This window comes from Trichosurus vulpecula, chromosome 5 (genome assembly GCF_011100635.1).
Source record: "Trichosurus vulpecula isolate mTriVul1 chromosome 5, mTriVul1.pri, whole genome shotgun sequence".
Classification (NCBI taxonomy): Eukaryota; Metazoa; Chordata; class Mammalia; order Diprotodontia; family Phalangeridae; genus Trichosurus; species Trichosurus vulpecula.
The window spans coordinates 164,719,644-164,742,002 of NC_050577.1; the positions used below are offsets into that span (position 1 = coordinate 164,719,644).

The 22,359-nt window shown below is 38.5% G+C and overlaps 1 protein-coding gene across 1 annotated transcript; it reads right to left on the reverse strand.

Annotated features, from left to right (window-relative positions):
- Positions 1-206: 206 nt before the first annotated feature.
- On the reverse strand, positions 207-10,073 carry MEIG1 (meiosis/spermiogenesis associated 1). The gene is made up of 3 exons (XM_036761511.1): positions 9,987-10,073; positions 2,763-2,931; positions 207-545 (listed from the first exon to the last, which is right to left on the reverse strand). Exons 2-3 carry the CDS (start codon positions 2,898-2,900, stop codon positions 417-419), a joined length of 267 nt encoding a protein of 88 aa, XP_036617406.1. The 5' UTR covers positions 2,901-2,931; positions 9,987-10,073; the 3' UTR covers positions 207-416.
- Between the last annotated feature and the right edge of the window lie 12,286 nt (positions 10,074-22,359).

The following is a 22,359-nucleotide window of genomic DNA, read 5'->3' on the forward strand; positions in this document are numbered from 1 at the left end:
AAAAATTATCTCAGTAAAATTTTATTTGCAGTCACTTGAAAACTTAAATAAATTCTATGCAATGTCAGAAATAATTCAAAATCATGATTCCTTCTAACATAAATAGGGTAGATTTAATATTACAATATTCCTGAAAAATAAGTCATTTGCTTTTTAACTTAATCCCAAAAATAGAGAAATAACCAATTTCCCCCTGAATTATTTTTAGAAGATGACATTTTATTTATTCACTTATCTATCAGATATTTTAAACTATGGGGCAAGGTGGCTTAAAAGAAAGCTAGTTTCATTACTTTTATGTTACAAAGTATTAAGGTGAAGAATACAGCTGGTGATGTGACAAACATTTTACATATTATATCATGAAACTCAGTGGGTTTTTTTAAATAAATAACAAATCACACAATGAAGAAATGCTAATAAGCATAAATTTTCACTTTATGAACCTCCTTGTCTTCACATTCCCTCTGTTTATTATAGTAATAGAAAGTATTATCTCTTCTCTGAAGTTTCTTCACATAGCCTGTCTCTGGCCAACGATCTACCTGTACACACACAAAAAATAAAAAAGTAACCAATATTATATTTATGAAGAACTTAAATACAAAAGAATTCTTGGTATTTTATATTAAATGTTCAAAATAAAAAAATTAAAGTATTAAACTAACTTGTATAAAACTACAATTCTTGGACAAAGTTATATACAGAATTTCAGATAAATACTTAGAATATATTTTATCATTTCTTCCCAGAACCATGTTAGAATTTCTAGACATTAGCCAAGATATAGAACATATTCAAGGAAATTCAAATGTCTTATGCCTTGAGATAATACAATTTAAAGCAGGAAGGGACTTTAAAAATAATTTAGTTCAATTTCATTTTCCATTAAGAAACTGATGCTTAGGTATATTAAGTGATTTACCTAAGATGATACTATAATACAGATCTTAAGTTACTTGGGACTGGAATTCAGGTCCTCCAAATCTAGTGCTCTATTACTGAAAACTACATTGTAGCTTGATGAGTTGCATCATCAACATTACCTCTACAAGATATTACCTTTGGGCAAAGCCATTCCTAAGCAAAGATAAATGAGTCTATTGACACCAGGCCTAAGCTTTTCCAGACCACATTTCTGGATAAATTCTGAGCAGTACCTGGCAGGGGAGGAGGTGGTTCCACCAACCATTAAAAACAAAACAAAATCTGAGGCTTATATATTACATATCCCACAATCCTACCAATACTCAAACAACACAGGTAAGGCTGCTTTTCTCCTCTTCTACATACATTGCTTAGGGTATCCTACTGTAACTATTTTTCTCCTTTAAAATTGCCCTTAATGTTCATTTTCAGGTACAGCCTTACTATAATACTTAAAAGATATCCGATTTAATCAGAATAGGTACCTTTTTTAATTAACATGTAATATAAAACTTTTTGAGTTGTTATGGATGAGCTTCTCCTAACTTACTTAGCTAGACTAGTTCTCCCCAGGCTATACTTGAAGACTTTCGGCTTGGAAGGACTTGCTAGACCTTGCTCTCTGCTGGCATGAATAGCCTTCAATAATAAAGGGTCCTCCATTCCACGATTAAGCAATAGAGTTCTGGTTTTGCCTGAATAAAAATGTAATAAATCCTTGTTGACTAACTGATTGAAAAGTGATGACTCTCTATGCAAACATTCACTGCTAAAAGAGACTGCCACAGATCCTTGGGAACAGCCCTGCCTATAGGTGAAGGGTTGGGGTTTATTTTGGAATACCTTCTTCAAATAATATTGTTCCTGTCCTATATATTTCAAACCTATTATAATACCTAAAAACCCTTTGTGTGGTGATAGGAAAATAGTCAACTTCAAATATTTGTGATAATGCTGATAAATAAAAATCACAGATAATTCAATTAGGATCAATAATTAAACTCATTTCCAGGCAGGTTTTTTTTAATCACAGTTACTAATAAGTAGCCAGAGATTTTTTTTCATCTTTCATTTTTCCACCCCCCTTTTTTGTAGAAATGCTAAGAATTAATAAGAAAAGCCAGCTGGATGGAAGAGAAAGATGAGAATCTAAAGATACTGAGAATACATAAAGTACATAAAAAGCCTGAATCAACTGGGCATTTTGTATATAGCTTTATCTAGATGAAAAATTAAAAGCATTTATAATTCCAAAGCATCCTTACAAAGAAAAATTTTGAATGCCTAACTGAATTTCATTAAGACTGAACGTGGCTAACACCCATTGTTAATAAGTTATACTCTAAACATTAACAATAATAGCTAGCATTTATCACCTTAAGTTTTACAAAGTGCTTTACACAGATGTTGGCTTCTTGTAAGGTTCAAATATGAGATGGGTGTCATTATTATCCCCATTTTACCAATGGGAAAACTGAGAGACAGAGGTTAAGTGACTGCCCAGAGGCACACAGCTAGTAAGCATATGAGACAAGAATTAAACTCAAGTCTTTCTGACTCCAAATCAAATGCTCCATCTCTCCACTGCAATACCTAGTGGTCTAGATTACTAGATCAACTTTTTCATAAACCCTAACTGAAATTCCTTAAAAGAAAAAAAACTGTTAAATTCAAGGTTGGAACTCCATGCCCTCATCCCCCTCCACCAACCCCTTCAAATGCCAGAAAGAAGAGCAATAATAGAGAAACATAAAAACAAATACATTCCTTCCTGAATGGGAGATGATAACTATTCTGATCAAGGTAAATTATTCTGCTTCCACAATCTACCTTACCATAGAGACTTGCTTCACTTGTTTATATTCAATTTCATCCCGATATCCTGCTTGCTGAAATCTGTACAGATTCTCTATCTCATCTGACCATTTTTTGGCACGACTTATTGATTTTGGTTTCATGTCAGAACTAGCCATGTCTACAGAAGTTTTACCACCAGTCTTTTTTCTGAAAGATGTTAAAACAATATTAACTTATAATTATGACATACTGTTGAAATAGCACCCCCCATGGAAAGACCTAAAATTTAAAAAATACATGTATTTCCCAACAACCCTGTTTGTAACCACTATTGTAGTAAAAACTTCAGCCTCAGACTTTAAGCAAGATTCTGTTAAAGATTACAAAGTACAGCAAAGGCCACTATTCTTTTCCTGAACCTTTCTGATCCACCCTGATACTGGAAACTAAGTACTAAGTGGGCACTTTAACAAATTCCTCCCCACAGCCCCCACAACTCCATTTTGTAAAATGCATACTTAGGTACTTTTCAGTTAAAAGTTTAGAATTCTTAGACAAATGGTTTTAACCAATAGTAAATAGCTTTTAAAGTGAGTTATTTTAGAGAAGCATTTTTAAAAGGACTAACATACATCAAATACATTAAGTTTTTCCATAATGAATTCCAAAAGTGGGTAGGATTTAAGCCTTTTTTCTTGGAAAACAAAACAACATATTAGAATAGACTTGGAAAGCTATTTATTTCATTTTCAATTACATTCAAAGTTATGACATGATGTCTTAATATTGTATTCTAATCCTGATGTTTTTATGCATATTTCTGATACACTATTATTTTTAATAGGACAGCAGAATGTCAAAACATCCCCCCATTCCCACGTGATCATATTTTAAAGTTATCTCTTTTCTTATTGCCATTTGTCCCTAGGAAGAGAATGTAAGATTTTTCTTCTCATTCTTTTCCCTTCCTTGTTGCTGGGAAATTGCTGTTTCTTCTGTCTCCCCTTCTTAACTGCTTGCCACCCTGGTCCACTTGCTCAGATCCCTGTGGTGCCCAATCCTGTGACAGATCAATGTGAGAACCAAAACTAAGGTATAAAGCCCATGACAGCCATAAAGGGGTCTCCAGTTACTTGGGTTATTAATTTAAAGACTACTATATGAAAGACTGATGTCCTTTGCAATTTGAATTCGAATTGACTAATATTTATTAAGGACCTACTTATTGTATTTGAGGCACTAAGGTATATGTGGGGATATAAAGATAGATATAACACAGATCCTGCTTTCTAAAAGCTTATACTCTAATGGACAAGTACACAAATAATGATATCCTATGATACAGGAGAGAGTGACATAAGTGCAAAGTAGAGTTCTAAACAAAGTGCTATGAGAGACTGAGATCATTTGGAGAAGGTTGAAGATCAGGGAAAGTTTCATTTTGGAGGAAGAATCTAAATTGGGCATGAAATAAGGAACACATTAATAGACGGGAAGTGGCTATTCCAAATATGGGGCACAGCACAAGCCAACATGGAACTGGTAGGGGGAAAGATGTAAAAGGGCAGTGGAGAGTAGTCTAGTGCATTTGAAACAGAATATAAACAGGGGTGTAGAATGAAATTGTGGAAGGATTTGAATACCAGGATCAGGAATTTACAGTGTATTTGTTTGACAAGACATTAAAGGCAATTGAGTAAATAGAGTGGTTCTTTACCTGGAGTCCACAGACCTAAGGGGTCCCTCGGTTGGTTTCAGAGAGTCCATGAACTTGAATGGGGAAAAAACTGTTTTTTTTTTTACTGCCTCTAACTGAAATCTTGCATTTTTTTCAATTATAAATGTAGGCAGCAAACTACTACTCTGAAAAGAGGTCCAGATTGCATTGTTGATGTTCTTGGGAGAGAAGAGATTGGAGGCAGGAAGACCAATGAGGTTATTACAGTAGGCTAGCTGATAACAGATAAGAGCCTCAACTAGGGTGCCTGAAATGGGAAGTGGAGAGGTGCCCCCAAAAAATCACAAAAAACTGTAGAGGTATAGATGAGAGGACTTGGATGTGGGGGGAGGAGGGCAGGGAGAGGGAAATGAACCTGTCAAGAGAGAACTCTAAGGTTAGAAGAATGGTGACTGGGAAGACAGTGGTGCCATGAATAAAAAGAGAGAAGATAAGGGGGAGAAGCAGATCTAGGGTGAAAATGAGTTCAATTTTAGACACGACGAGTTTCAAAGGCTAAAGATTAGAATCTAATGAGTGCAGAATGCTACCTGTAGTTCACTTCCAATAGATATACCTTTCCAACCACATAAACCAGTAAATTAAATGGAATGCATCCTGAATTTTCACTGTGTTCTAGAAACCATTCTTCCATTAAAACATTATTTCTAGTGGATGAAATAATCCTGAAAATAAGTCATTTTGAGTCAATGTTCATAAAATCTATTGTTATATATTTTACTCTGCTAAAACTTATAAACTCTAACTAGCCCAGTAGTAGATATTGGCTTCCATGATGTTGTATGTCCCTGGTTTGCCTGTTTCTTTGATTCTTTTCCTCTACTCATTCAGTGGCTCCTCTTCTTCCTCTTAACCCTAAATTGTAGACATTCTCCAAGGCCCAGTCCTCTACCTTCACCACTTCTTTTCACTTCATCCTTTTGCAATCTTACCACTCTACTATCACTTCTGTGGATAACTTCAAAATTTCAAGCTCTGACCTCTCCCCTGATCTCTAGGTCCATTTTTCAAACTGCCTGCTAGATATCTCTTAATGGATGCTTTGTCATCATCTCTAATGCAACATGCTCAAAACAAGATACCATCATCCCTCCAAAATCTGCTTCCCCTACTCTCCTGATTTATTTATTTCTATTAATGGCACTGAATACTGAGTGTCATTTCTGATACTTTCCCCTGAATACTCCTCCTCTTCCTTTTTTTGTTTTGTTTTTTTGGAGGGGGGACAGCGGGGTGTTTGGGGTTAAGCAACTTGCCCAAGGTCACAAAGCTAGTAAGTGTGTCAAGTGTCTGAGGTCACATTTGAACTCAGGTTCTTCTGACTCCAGCGCTGGTACTCTACTCACTGTGCCACCTAGTGGGCCCCCTCCTCTTCCTTACTTCCAAATTCTACTGTCTACCACTTGCTACTGATTTCATTCCAATAATTTTTGCATCCATCCACTCCTTTTGATCCTTCACCCCCACTAGTTCAGGCTGTCATTGGCTGGTTTAATGTGATAGTCTCCTTGTTTATATTAATTCCTCTCTCTGTCTCTCGACTATACACTGCTGTCAAAGTGACTTCTAATCCCAAAATCTGAATTATTACTCCACCAAAAAACAAACATAAAAACTGTGATGTTTCTCTATTGCCTACCAAATAAAAGTCCTAATTCTGAGCCTAGCATTTTAGACCCTGTACATGGCTCCTGCCTATTTTCTAGTCTTATCTCATCCTACTCCCCTTCATTGTACTCTAGAGCCTTGCCTACCCAAACAGGACTACATGAGGTTCACTAAACATGCTGGGGCAGCTACATAGTGAAGCAGATAAAGAGTGCTAGGCCTGGGGTCAGGAAGATTCCTCTTCCTGAGTTCAAATCTGGCCTCAAACACTTACTAGCTATATGATCCTGGGCAAGTCACTTAATCCTGTTTGCCTCAGTTTCCTCATCTGTAAAATGAGCTGAAGGAAGAAAGGCCAGATCACTCCAGTATCTTTGCCAAGAAAAACTCAAATGGGGTCACAGAGTCAGATAAGACTCAACACAAACAAACACAACCTAATCTTTTACTCATGCCATTCCCAACTAAGCCTTTTTTCTTACGATTGTTTATTTAAAACCTGTTTTTTCATGATTCACCTCAAATGCCGCGGCTCTACTTCCCCTGGGTCAGAAATGAATTTTTTCCCTTGAACTCTCAGAGCCTTTTATTTGTACCTGTCTTATTTACTAGCACTTCCTATTTTGCACTGTAATTACTTATGTGTACATCTTATCTCTAGAGGGCAGGACCAGTCAATTTATCTTCAAATATCCATCAATAGCTTATATGATGCCTTGAACTCAATAAATATTTGTTGAATTAACTTGTTTCAATTTTCCAGATAATACAATTAAAATAAAGCTTGACTTAAATATATTTCAAAATTAATGGTATTACTAGGATTAGTTTTGAAACCTTGATCTTTACATATTTATTCAGGCCCAAAGTAATGTTACATTTCTAGGTATATCCATGCTTTGCAAATGGTAGTATATATGTACATATAACATTTAATAGTACATATTTTGTTGAGCAATAAACCAGCTTGTTCAAAAAGTAAAGGAGAGAGATGCTGGTCCTGCAATTCCATTCATTTTAGTGGGAAGTGAACTTTAAATTCTAATTATAACCACTTACATGCCACCTTGGTAAACTGCTTCACTGCTGAGCAACATACTAGGCATGTCTAACAAACAAGCTTGTCCAATGGACCTGGACATACTTAGTATATTCTGACAAGCCAATTATTCAAATGGATATTCCAAAGGAAAAAAATGCTGCCAAGAAACATGCAAAAGAAATACCAGAGTGCATTCAAAACACTTTCAAAATTTAATGTCATGTTTTTACATAAATTTATAAGTGCATTATTTAAAATGATAATACAAAATGAAGCAGTTTTTATAAGTGGTAGAACAGTCATAACTCCAATTAATCTTTGAGGTTTTTTTTAAGATTTGACTTTTCAGTAAGCAATTAGCAGTATTTTTGCTTCAATATGTTCTCTGTATTAAACACTGATACATGTTACAATTATGTCCATATTTCCATTTGTCATATGATTCTGATTCTAGACATGTTTCAAAACCAGAAAATTGTGCTAGATGTAACAGGACAGAACATAGATTAAATGCTAGATAAGGCCAGTATAGTTAAGAGATGAACATTCTTCTTGATAGAATTGCAAATCCTTTTGATAGATATTAGGCACCTCTAAAATGAACAGTATCTAACAAGAACCTCGGACACTATTATCACAGTATTGTGTAGCAGTGGTGTCAAATACAGCATTTTTTTCCAGCTTCATAATTTGCTTTAATGTGCATAAAACACAAAGTTTAATATTATTACAAAAATACACAGCCTACAGTTACTTGTCTGTAGCTAAACATTTCTAATACTCCTGGTAAAAAGCAGGTGGAGATTCAAACTGTGTTAAGAACATTCAGCATTTTGAGACCCAAAGGCTGTCAGACATAGCAGAAAAATAATTAATATTCTCAGTTTATTAGATATATATATTGATTTCTATAATACAGTGATTTATTTTTACAGGATTAAATTTAACGGTAGAAATGCCACTTTCCTCTTGAAATTTTAAATAATTCAGTACTCTACCTTTCTGAAAGGAAATTTTAACATGTTAGGAGTTTTGATGTTAGTAAGAATTTGCAATTTAGCTTGACAGATGCTGTAGGACACTTCTCTCAGGGCCACCAATGTAAATACAGCAACCTATCCCAAATGGGAAGCAAATGAAATAGAACACATGAAATGATGTGTGGTACATAGATTTCCCTTACTATTTTACTCCTTTCTGTTCTTCTCTAGCACAATCTGTTTTGTAACAAATACTTTCCCCACCCTCTTCTATTTACTGATGAATCCCTGAAGGGCATTATCATTTCTTTCTTTCTTTTTGAAAAAATATTTTATTTTCCCCCAGTTAACATGTAAAGACAATTTTTAACATTCATTTTTGGCACTTACATTTCTGGTGGTATTAAAATTCCTTTATTATGTTTCTATCAGAATTAAAATTCCTACACTCCTAAAACTTCATTTCCTTTTACTCCTCCTGTTCCCCAGGATAATATGTTAGGCCCTGAATAGAAATAAGTAGCATACAACTACTCTTATCTATAACTGCTGCCCTTTTAACAAGTGAATTAATTAATAAGTGCATGTGTCTCTATCTGTATGTTGAGTAATATGATTGAAAAGTAAAAAGATTCTGTATGTTAACGAATCAATGATTAACTGGACATGAGAGTTCTAGTGGCAGCTTGAAAGTCCTTACTTTAATTACCCAAATCGATTTGTTTCCCCATCTTGGACATCTTTTATCAACACAATTCAGTAACGTTTCCCTACCCCATGTCCAGACCTTACTAGTGTCCCATACTTCTCTCCTACCTTCACTTTCTCCCACACATCCCCCCCCTCAGGAACAGTCTCTACTTAACTTCCAACCTGACAATTAGCTCTTCTGATAAACTCATTGTACTCAAGTAGAAAGTTATATAAGTTCAGAATTCTTCATCCAGTTCATAGGCCACTGTGTGCATTATAAAAAGGACCTTCTGAAGACAATAAACAAAAATAGCTCCCAATTTTATGCACTTTAAGTTACAAAAAACTTTATATACACATCTCCTTTGATCCTCACAACAACCCTGTGAGGTAGGTAGTGCAAATACTATTAGACCCATTTTATGGACTTCTCCAAGGACACACCTCTTACAAGTGACAGAACCAAGATTCAAAATCAGACTTGAGCTCAAACCTAGGGTCTCTTCCAATGTTCCGTAGTATTCTACGCAATTTGGTTTCTCTATTGTGTTGTATTAAACCAGTACAAATGAGGTTCTGTATAAAATCCCTAACATCAGCTGGGGAAAAAAACCAGATTCAACATGGCAGAATTCTTTTTTTTAAAAATACATTCTAAAATATCCCAAAGAGGCTCTCTTCTCCTTTACATTATTGATCCCTATGGATTACATAAAGACTGACTCAACAAACTTGTTCTCGCTTTCATGACTAAGTCGGGACTGAGGGGCTGGAGCTGTTTTAAAACCATTCCTCTGAAGGCCACCCTCATAACGGACCTTGGCTCCCCCACATTCCTTCCCGCGGGTTTCATGGGTATCATAAAAGGACTGATTTAAAAAAAAAAAAGCCCCATCTGTAATGGGAGAAGTATGGGGTTGGGGGTAATGGGTGCAAGCCCGCCTGGGCCGAGGAACAGGAGGAGGAATGGCCAGGAGATAGTCTAGGTCCAGAAAAGCCAACGCGGCCACGCGGATCCGGCCGAGGAGGGAGAGAGGGGCGGGGCCTGGGGCCGTGGGGAGGGGCCTGCTTGGACGAGGGAGGCTGGGGGGAGGCGGGGCCCAGGTCCGCAAGAGCATCGTCCCCTGCCGACTGGCTTCCTGCCTTTCATGGTTCCCATCGCCCAGCTGCCTGTGAGGTCCCGGGGCTGCCGGTTACTCACTGCCGACGCCCTGTGGCACTGGAAGCTTGGGCGGAGGCGGCGCTGGAAGCGACTCCTTCAGCTTCTAGGGCTTCTTGGGCAAGGCCAGCAAAGAGACAACGGCCGCCCCAGCACCCTCCGGCCTCCTAGCAACCCGGAAGCTTGCTCGAGGCGGAAGGCAACGGCCCTTGCGTCCTTCTCCCATGCGCCTGCGCCGGGGAAATTGGACCGTTCAGCCGTTGCCTAGGTGATTCTTCGCCTCGCCCTGGTCACGCGGAGCCCGCTGGAAAGGTCGCGAGAGCTGAAGTTTAGTCCCCCTGGCGGTTAATTAGATCCTGCTGTCTCACAGTAACTTGAGCCAGTCGCTTAAACTTTATTCCGTTTCCCCCTCCGAGAAACAAAACAAAACAAAAAAGCCAAAAAAAAACAAAACACCCCACAATGGTGGGTGGGGAGGGGATCAAAATGAGATGACACGTGCGAATGAGTCTTTTTTTAAGTAAGCCAACGTGCTAGGTATCCTTGAGAAAGCGCTGGCTTTGTAGGCCGCAAATGGTGCCCTTGTCCCTTGGAATGACCACTGTGACTGGGCAAGTTACTTCATATCTGGGCCTCCGACTCCTCATCTACAAAATGGGCTGGTTGGATTAGATGGCCTCTAAGGCCCCTATTCACTGCAGAAGCAGCTTGAAGTCACATGCCACACCCGAGGGCCCGTGGGCAAAACCCTTTGCCCACTCAGACTTACCTTCTGAGGTTGCTGCTTGGCTTGGTGAAGGGACAAGTCTGAAGCCACAGATCCTTGAGCTATTATTGTTGAATTACAGAAAGCCACATAACTCCCTCCTTCCTGCCTCATTCCAAATTGTTTCAGATAAAAATTGGGTCTTAAGCCTAATGCCGTTAAAAAAAAAAAAACCTCAACCCTCTAAATTATTTTTGTTAACCGCTGATGGGCAGTAGTAGTCTTTATAAGTTGCTGTGGTTAAAAAGATTCAAAAGTGCATGACCTAGCGATAGGCCTCTCTAATATCAGACCCTCAATAAGAGACGTGAAACCTGTTGTCAGATCTATATTCAAAGTCTTCTTGATAGGTCCTCCTCTGGGAACCTAGGATCATCTCCAAACCAGGTATGGCACTAGTAGATAAGTTTAATGTGGAACAGGAGATCTTAACCTTTTTTTTTTTTGTATCAATCTTGTCAGTACGATGAAGCCTACGGATCTCTCTTCAGAATGCTTTAAAATGCACAAAATACATAGGATTATGAAGGAAATCAATTATACTAAAATACAGATATCAAATTTTTTGTAAAATATTGTTGTCATAAGATATATAACTTTAATATTAATTGATATAATATGTGTAATAATTATACTATTTAGATTTGTTAGAGCTTCTCTACTTTCCAGGAGACCCTGACTTGGAAGCTGAGATTGCAGCTGACTTCCTGTAGACAAAAGTGATCAATCAGATCCCCTGACGTGCTAACAACCCAAGTTTATAACCACCAAATGAACCAAACTGGGTGACTTGCTTCTGTTCCCAGCCATGCTAACCCTGGTTCTGTGCCTCACTGAACAATCACAAGGCTCAACAACCCTAACAACTTGGAAACAGTTCACGTAAGACCCAAGAATCCCATGTTGTGGTCTAGCTGTTGGTGGTTTTCATGCTTAAAAACCCTACCCCTGCCATAAGTGGGTGAGCTTCCCTTCTTAAGAAGGTAGACTTCACTTGCAAGCTGTTTCTCTTACCTTAAATTAAACTTCTGTTTGATTCCTGACTCTCCCTCTCTCTTTAGCTCAGGCCATCCACAGGTTAGAGGCCGATTTGGTCCAGTTGATATTTAAATTACCTGTTGACAATATAGACCTCAGGTTAAGAAGCCCTGGTAGAGAGCAATACTCAATAAAAGGATAAATATCTAGTAAGTCCTCACTTTTTCTGAGACTTTGACCTCTTCAATCACTCAGATGGGAGGGGAAATGTCTCAATCAATGAATAAATGAAAATGCATTAATTGAGTGCTATGTGCCATGCACTTTACTCAGCACTGGGGATACTCTACTGTTATGGAACCTACATTCTAATTGGAGAAAACATAGGGGAGGGTTGGCTTGAGAAAGGAGTTTTGGTTGGTGGAGTCACAGAGATGATAAGTTGATCCAGAGGTATAACACAAAGGCAGAATTCATGATTTCGAAGAAAATCATGAATGTGCCTGAATGGTTCAGGATCACAAGATATATGGAATTCTCTAAGTAGAAGACAAAGGAATTAAAGCATTCATTCAAGCTCCGAAGTAGCAGACCCACGGACCAATGTCCCCAATTCGATATCCTGGCCAAAACCTTCCAGGCCCAATAAGTCCTCCTCACAATAGTAACCAGGAGGTTACAGAGAAACATTATGGCAGTAAGCCAAATCATACTCATACTTCCCCCAATGCTAGGGCCCTCTGATAAGAAGATTACCCACTGGCCTCAAGTCCTTGTTCAGCACTCTCCAGTCTGCACTCGGGTCAGTCCTGCTCTCAGTAGTGCCTGCTGCTTAGGCTTCTTCTACTTCCGGCTTCTGCTGGCTCTGCTTCTGCCACTCCTCCTTGCCTGCTTCCACCATATCTCAATCTCCAAGCTGTGTTCTCTCTTTTTATACAGTCGTTAGACATCATCCAATGGAGTAGAACGTCATCTGAGCGACCAGAACTTAGGCACCTACTATTGGCTCTGGTCACCCTCCATCACCCTCACCCTCAAGCTATCATCCTGTATCTTTCCTCCCCTTCGCCTTGAAAAAACTTTCCTATACTTACTGTCTTTATTTATTCTTCTCTTATTCCTCAACCCTTTGAAATCTGGCTTCCAACTTAATCACTCATCTGGAATTGTTCTCTCCAAAGTTATTAGTAATCTAATTTTAAACTCTCTTTTCTCAGTCCTGATCCTTCTTTTTTTTTTAAACTATAAAATTTTTCTTTATTTTTCCTATTTTTCCACTTAATAGTATTTTGTTTGTTTTCCAATTACATATAAAGTTTTCAACACTCACTTTTATAAGATTTTGAGTTACATTTTTTTTCTCCCTCCCTTCCTTCCCTCCTGCCTCCCCAAGATGGCATGCAGTAGTCCTGATCCTTCTTGACCTGTGAGTTGCATTTAATACTGCTGACCTCTCTCGCCTCCTATCCTTTCTATTCTGGGTTTTTGTGACACAATTCTCTCCTGGTTTGTCTCCTACTTTTCTTATTTTCATTTTCCTTTGCTGGGCAGCATTCACATCATGAACTCTAACTGTGTATGTTCCCCGACATTCTCTCTTGGGCCTTCTTCTATATTCTCTTTCAGTGACTTCATCAGTACCCATGAGTTTAATTATCATCTCAATACATGTATCTCCAAAATCTACATATCCAGTCACAGTCTTTTGCCTGAGCTTTGGTCTCTTATTACCACTTCTCTATTGGATAGTTCAAACTGGAGGTCCCAAAGTCATCTTAAATGGAACTCACATTTCCCCCAAAAGCCTAAGCCCTCCCAAACGTCCCTATTTCTGTCCAACGCATAACCATCTCTCAAGTGTCTCGGGTTTGTAATATTATTATTATCCTTGACTCCTCACTCTCTTTACCCCACACATCCAAACATTTACCAAATCCTGCCATTTCTACTGTGACAACATCTCTTGCATCTGATCCCTTCCCTCCACTCACACAGTATCACTTTAGTTCATATCCTTATCAACTCTCACTTTGATTATTGCAATAGTCTTCTAATTAGTCTCCCTGACTGAAGTCTCTGAGTATTCTAGTCCATCCTATATATTGCTGCCAAAGCAATTTTCTTTAGGTGCATATCTAACCATCTGACTCTACTGCTTAAATAATTGTTGCCTCTAGAATAACATAAACTCCTCTGTTTAGCTTTAAAAGTCCTATACAACCAGGTCACAACCTATCTAGACATCAGTTTCTCCCCCTGCTACACTCTATGATTATGCCAGACTGGTCTTCTGTTCCTCACACATACTACTTCATATCCCACTTCTGTGCTTTTCAAGCCCTCCTTCTTTACCTCTTCCTCAGAATCCCTCTTTTCCTTTAAGATGCAGCTCAGGCACCTTTTGCAACATGAAGCCTTTCTTAGTCCCCCAAACCACTAGTGCCTTCCCAAACTTTTTTATATTGAACAACTTTGTATGTATTTGTATTTATTATACCTATATGTTTACATATTTATACCATTTACTACATGAAACCTTTCTGTTCCCCAAACTATTAGAGCCTTCCTAAACTACCTTATATATAATTACTCTGTATATATTTGTATTTATTTATATTTACATATATATGCTATATATGTGTGTGTATATGCCATTTTCTCCATGAAATCTTTCTCAATTTCCAAACTACTAGTCTTCCTAAATTACCTCATATTTAGCTATTTTGTACATATTTGTATTTATTTATATTTTCATATATATGCTATATATATGTGTATATCTATATCTATATCTATCTATCTATCTATATATATATATATATATATATATATATATATATATATATACAATTTTCTGCAGAAGCCTTTCTTAGTCCCCCAGATTACTAGTGTCTTCCCCAAATACCTTCCTTATATTTAGGTATTTGTATATATTTATATTTATTATATTTATACCTCTGTTATATATATTTTTGTGTGTATGTGTTGTCTTCCCCATTAGGATATAAGTTCATTTCATGCAGGGATTGTTTCATTCTTTGTACTTGTATCCCTAGTTCCTGGTGTAATACCTGGCATATGGTAGGTAGTTAATAAATACTTGGTGATCGACTAAGCATAAAGTTGCCAGAAATTAAATTGTTTTTAATTTCTCAGAATCATAGATAGAACTAGAAGGTAGCCTAGAGATTATGTACTCCAACCTAGTTTTACAGATGAGAAAGCTGAGTGAGATCTTTTTGTTCATATTTATGGAGTCAGTTTGTAGCATGTGAGTTTGTAGATGAATAAAAGAATAAAAAGTATTTATTAAGTGCATACTGTGTGCCAAGTGTTGTGATATGGAGAAATATGCTATGATATGGAGAAAGACTCTGCCCCTCAAGAAGCTTACATTTTAATAGAGGGAGACAAAACATATATAGGAGTGGTGGCAAAGGAAGGGAGTGTCCATAGGACAGTCAACTATTGTGTTCTTTCCAGGAGCAATTGTAGTATAGTTGTATTGATTTGGTTAGTAAACCCAGAGCAAGAGAAACAGGGGGAAGGATATGCTGCATAGGCAGGTGGATGGCAAGATAGTCACAGTGGACAGCTAGATAGGATGTGAAGAATGGACTAAGGCCACCTATAGTGGGTTAATCGAATTTTTGTTCATCCACTTACAATCAATATTGTTTGGCTCAGGGTAGGAGTTCCAAAACTGAGTGATTTAATTTCTCTAGGGCAAGTAGGTGGTGGAGTGGTTAGTCAGGAAGACTCCTCTTCCTGAGTTCAAGTCTGGCCTCAGACATTTACTAGCTGCATGACCCTGGGCAAGTCACTTAACCCTATTTGCCTCAATTTCCTCATCTATAAAATGAGTTGAAGAGCCAAGATGGTGCAGTAAGCAGTGGGTTGCTCTCACCCTACCTCGTTGACTTTGAAAAGCCCAGAAAATATCACTTAGAAAAAATCCTGGAACAGCAGAGCCAGCAGAAAGGTGGAGTGTTGCAGTCTTTTAGCTTGGGAGGCCTAGGGGAATAACAAGAAAGATCCTCCCACTATAGTAGAAGGGGAACAGTGCAGGACAGGAGATGTCCTGGCAAGCTAGTGACAAGCCCCACCTCAGCAAACCAGCAAGCGATCCTGAGCTTTTGGGTGGTGGAACAGGCAAGTGCCAACAGCAGGACCCCCCACATTCCTTGGCACAGCCAGGGAAACCTGCAGACTCCAGTTTGGAGAACGACCACATGCACCAGTGGACAGGCATCCACCAACAGCTGAACATAACAGTGCTCTAGTGCAACCACAGTGAGGAGGCATCCTCCAGTGGCCAGAATATGGCCCTGCTCCGCTCCTGCCTCAAGCTTCAGTGTAGCCTCCGGGGAAACTCACAGAAGCCTCACCTGGCCTCTGCACACACCAGCCACCAACATCAGCTCCAGCTCAGCACCAGGTAAGCTACCGGACCCCTACAGCATCCAGCTGCTAGAGCCTGAGGCCCAAGCACGCAAAGCCAGTGACCAGGCCCCTGGCCCCCAGCACAAGAAGCTTGTGACAGTGCCCCCTATTCCCCAGAAGCCTAAATCAACTTTAAAAGCCAGGAAAAAGGCAAACAACATGAGTTAAAAGCAACAAAGGAAAACACTGACCATAAGGAAGATTAAAACAAAAATTCAGAAGAGGACAACACTGTAAATACACCCACATCTGAAACTTCAGAGGGGGATATAAACTGGTCTCAAGCCCAAAAAGCTTTCTTGGAAGAGATCAAGAAAGATTTTAAAAGGCAAATAAGAGAGGTAGAAGAAAAATTGAGAAAAGAAATGAGAGGTATGCAAGACAGAATCAACAGCCTGGAAAAGGAAGGACAAAAATTGATTGTAGAAAACAATTCTTTAAAAATATAATTGGCAAAATGGAAAAGAAGGTAAAAAATGGCAACTGAAGAAAACAATTCGTTAAAAAATTAGAATTGGGCAAATGGAAGCTAATGACTCTATGAGATATCAAGAATCAGTCAAATAAAATCAAAAGGATGAAAAAATAGAATAAAACCTAAAATACCTGTTGCAGCAATCTGCTAGCAGCTGCTGTAAGGGTATAAGACCCACCAACAACCAGCACACAGAAAGCTGCCAACACAGGTTCTTTTGATCTGCTTTGCTAAGGAAAGCAATGTTAAGGGGTCAACAATCTTACTTTAATCCAGCATACAAATATCATTCACTTAGTTCAGGGGGAAAAGCCAGCCCCCTGAACTTCAGAGCAAATACAAACAAATTACAAACATCAACAGACAGACCTTGTCTGATTCAAATCTCAATGCACAATTACCAGAGTTTAACAAAGTCCCAACATCTTGGTAATGAGCTGGAGGGCTCTTAATTACAGCTGCCCGGAGTCTCCACATCAGTACACCACCAAGAGTGAGAGCCCTAAGCAAACAGCTCTGTTCTCTCTTTTTATGCACTCTTTAGCCATCATCAAACATCCTCTGTGTGACCAGAACTCAGGCTCCTACTATTGGCTCTGGTCTTAGCAACCCCCTTTAGGACCCTGAGGGCTTCACGTCCACATAGGCTTAGCACCTAGTAGGTAGGGGTTTGGGCCTGGGGCTTTGCACCTAGTAAGGCTCAATCAAAGACAATTAATTTATCATTCTAAAACAGTAAAAAAGTCCCAACTTAATTGATGTTACAATAACTCATTGGAAAAACAACTCACCTGGAAAAAATAGATCCAGGAGAGATCATTTAAAAATTATTGGTCTACCTGAATCCCATGTTCAAGAAAAGAACCTGGATAGTATCTTTCAAGAAATCATCAAGGAAAACTGCCATGAGGTCTTAGAACCAGAGGGTAAATTAGTCATCCAAAGAGTCCACTGATCACTTCCTGTAAGAGATGCCATATTGAAAATGCCAAGGGATATTGTAATTAAATTCCAGAATTACCAGGTAAAGGAGAAAATACTGCAAGCAGCCAGAAAGAAACAATTTCAATATCATGGAAGCACAGTAAGGATAATGCAGTACCTTGCAGCTTCTACATTGAAAGATGGAAGGGCTTGGACTATGATATTCTGTAAGGCAAAGGAGCTTGGATTACAACCAAGGATCAACTACCCAGCAAAACTGAGCATAATCTTTCAGGGGAGGAGATGGACATTCAATGAAATAGGGGGATTTCCAAAGCTTCCTGATGAAAGACCAGAGATCAATGGAAGAAAGTAAACAGGAAAGAAACACCGCCCCCCAACATGTTATTCAATAAGGGCAAACTGTTTGCATCCCTACATGGGAGGATGATACTTGTATCTTTATTATGACATTTAGAAGGGATATTCATAGAGGCCATGGGTATTAGTTCACTTTGGTGTGATGATAAAAAATATCATTAAGTGGTTAAAAGAGATTGTCGTGAGAGAAGAGGAAAGGAGAAGGCAGAAAGGGGTAAATTATATCACATGAAGAAGCGCAAAGCCCTATTACAGTAGATGGAAAGAAAGAAAGGAGGGAGATGAGCATTGTTTGAACCTTATTCTCATCAGATTTGGCTCAAAGAGGAAATAACATACTCAGGTATAGAAATCTAACTAACTCTATAGGAAGTGGGAGAGGAAAAGGGAGGGAGAGGGAAGGGATGGATAGAAGAGATGGGAGAAGTAGGGGAAAAGGGAAAGAAAAGGGAGGGGGCTAATAGAAGGGAGGGCAGATTGAGGGAGGGGGTAGTCAAAAGCAAAACTGTAGTGAGGAGAGAAAGGAAGAAAGGAGTGAGAAAAGCTTCTTTCTCATGGGTTTTCCCATTGGTTCTAATTCTTCTTTACAATATGACTAATGTGAAAATACGTTTAATATGAATATATATGTACAGCCTTATCAGATTGCACACCATATTGGGGTGAGGGGAGCGGAGGAAGGGGGAGAAAATTTGGAACTCAAAATCTTATGGAAGTGAATGGTAAAAATGAAAAATAAATAAATTTTAAAATAAAATAAAATGAGTTAGAGAAGGAAATAACAAACCATTCCAGTATCTTTGCCAAGAAAACCCCAAATGGGGTCATGAAGAGTAGGACATGATTGAAGACAACTGAATAACAACAAAAGGACTACAGGAGGATTTCTTCTGGTGATCTAGTCCAGAGGAGCTATTCCAGGTGGGGAGAGATGAGGAAGCAGCAGAAAAGATGGTAAGATGGCAGAGATGGCTAGCCAGATGGATTAATAGAAAGGCTTTGAGTAAGGGCTTGTGGATGGACTGTTTATCCGTTGTCTGAGGACCAACCTGGCTAAATTTAAGCAGACTCATTATCAAAAGGCTGGCCTCAGGGTGATGATATTTTTTGGCTACAGAAACTCATAAAGACAGTCTTCATTAAGAAGGCCCATTTCTTTGGGTAACAATCTCAGAATTATGACTCTAAGAAGGCTGTGAGCCCACAGAGTGTGGAAGTGTCACCTACTCTGAGGCCATTGTATGCAGGTAGGAAAATTTTGAGAAGAGAGAACTGCAAGTGGCAAACTAGAAAGGTGACTAGAGAGCAGATACATAGGTTGGAGAACAGAACAAAGGGGTATGGCCAGGGTTAAGTAGAGGCATGACTAGATAAGGCTTGAGCAGCAGAGAACAAAAGGCACAGGTGGCAGCTGTGTGAAGAAATGTCAGCACTTGCTAGATGGAGCACCCCAGATGGCTGTGCAAAAAACTAATGGGCTGTGCCTTTGTAGAAGAAGTGGCAATGCTCATTTTTAGCAACTATGCCATGGGTTTATACCTTACTTCTGCTTTTACTAGGTGGGTGATATGGAAGAATTTGTTGGAGAATAGAAGAATACTCCTGGCAGACATCTGGATGGGGGCAGGCATTTGGTGTGGGTACAAAGAACTCTGTTAATTCACTGCCTTTGATTTACTTTACTATTCTCTTTATCTTTTTTAGTTCTGATTTCACATGTTTCATCCTAGTCTAGTTGGCCTAGGCTACAGTGGTCGGGGCAAATAAGCCAAATAGTATAATTTGTAAGAAGTTCTCTAAATTTAAACCTAGTCTACAAAAACTTAGAGTTGGAGCTCTGGACCATGGGATAATTATAAATACACCTAGTGATGAATAACATTACCAAACAAGGCAATCAGCCCCACTTTGTGGGGATAGTTCTGATTGTTAGAAAGTTCTTCCCTATAATAAGTTAAACTAAACTTCCCTGTACTTTAACCCCATTGTTCCTATATCTGTCCTCCGGAACTTCACAAGATAATTCAAGTTCCTTTCCCTAGGCTTTCAAATATCTGAGGCAACTATTATGTTCTTTGCTCTAAATCTTTTATTTTTCAAGCTAAACCAATCATGTTCTTTACCATCCTGAGTCTCTAGTAAGATTTAGTTTGTCAATGTCATTCTAAAATGTGAAGACTAGAACTGAATATATAATACCACAGATGTGGTATGAGCATGGTAGAATATAATGCCCTGAGTGCTACAATCTGGCAGGGCACTGTTGGTGGATGCAACCATGGCAAAGAGTAATTTGTGAGAAGCAACTCAAGCATGATTCTCATCCATGCAACTCAGAGCTAGGGTTATGCTCAGCCATGCTCTGACCACATCTGGAATATTCAACAAATAACAAAAACAGTAATAATACTTAGCATTTGCATGCTTATAAGACAGTTTCATTTTCATCTCATTCTGGTATAGCAAGGCTATATTGGTCGGGGCAAATTAGCCAAAGAGAATGATTTGTGAGAAGGTCACTACAAGTAAACCAGTCTGTGTAAACAGAGTTGGAGTTCTGGGCCACGCGTTCCAAATTATTCTAATGAAATGGAATTCACTACCAAAAAGGCAGCCAATCTTATTCTATTCTAACCATGGCACCACATGGTGAGACTGTTATCTATTCTATTCTCTACATGGCTGCCAAAGTTATGTTCCTAAATCACAAGTCTAACATGTTACTTCCCTATTCAATAAACTCTAGGACTCCCTATTGCCTATAGCAGGGCTGTTCAACTTTAGGTTTTTATTGAAACAATAGACGACATATTTTGATTTGCCATCTTAGTGAGAGCTCTGCAGTAGCTCAGCTTGGTTTACTAAAGCATTTATGTCAATTTCTATGCTTGTAGGTGGGTCACATAAATTGCCCTGCGGGACAGCTGTGGTCTATAGGATCAAATATAAATTTCTATTGGGTACTTAAGCCCTTTACAACTTTGTCTCATTCTATCTTTTCCACTTTATTACAGTCCAATCAAGCTGGCCTTCATCTTCCTCATACAGGGCATTCCACCTCTCATCTCAGTGCTTTTGTACTGGCTATTACCCGTTTCTGGAATGTACCCCTTCTTTACTTCCACCTCTTAGAATTCCTAGTTCTCATCAGGACTCATATTGAGCACCACTTTCAACATGATACCTTTCCAGATGTTCCCAGTACCTAGTAGCTTCATCCTAAAACTATCTTGTATATAATTTATATATATTTCACACATTCCTATATGTTTACCTGGTTGTATTGCAAATTCCTTGAAGTTGGGGTCTATTTCTGTTTTATCTTTGTCTTTGTATTCTCAATGTCTAGCACAGTACCTGGGTTATAGAAGGTACTTAATATATGTTTAATTAATTGATAACCATTAATACAGTCTAAGGTCACATAGATTTTATTTGGTAATCATGTCACACTGTCAGCTCTTATTAAGCTTAGAGTAAACTAAATCCCTAGGCCTTTCTCATATGAACCAGTTCTCTCCAAATCTCTACTTGTAGGGTTGATTTTTTTGAACCTAAGTGCAGGATTTTGTGTTAATCCTTACTAAACTTCATCTACTTGGTTTTATCCCAAGGTTTATCCATTGTGATAAACTAATTTTCAACCTTTCACCCATCATAATAGTGACTATCTTTTCAAGCTTTATGTCAACCAGAAATTTAATAATCATGCCTAACATGAAGGCATGCTTTTGATCTTCTTGATAAAAAAAATTAAACAGCACAGAGTTAAGGACAATAACTTGAAATTTCACTACAGGCTTCCCTCCTGGTTAACATGAATTAGTCAACATTCATTTAGTACAGTCACTATGGAAGTTACAAATCCACCTGTATGTATTTTCATGCTGTTTACATCACTCCATCTTGTCTGCAAGTGTTTCAGAAGAGGCTATGCCTGCCTGATAGCAAGACACATTAAATCTCTAATTGTATGCATGTGTATTTCCTTGATCTATTGTGCCTTCCATAAAAGACAATTATAGATTCATAGAATTTTAGATCCAGAAGGCACTATAATAACAATGTAGTCTAGAAATTAAGTGTTTTGGACTTAGGATTTGAGAGACCTTTTATTTATCCTTCCCATTTCCTAAAAGATAGATTACATTAAAAACATTTTTTTTTTTTGGCGGGAAGGTGATCCTCATCTGTTTGCACTAAGCCCATATAACTAGTGTATGATCAAAAAGGCTGATTATCTAGTTTGTGGATTATCCTGGTTCTTCTCCAGCTGCTTCTTTTTCAGGTACCTTTTACAATCACAGCTTCATTGACAAGAGGGTACCAGTTGCAGTGTTTGTTGGGTGAGATTTTTTGTTATTGCTCTCTGCAGCATACCTTCCCTCTACCCTAGAAACCTCAGAACAGTCCTGGATTTGCAGCTCTTTCCACTACTTCATCCTTCC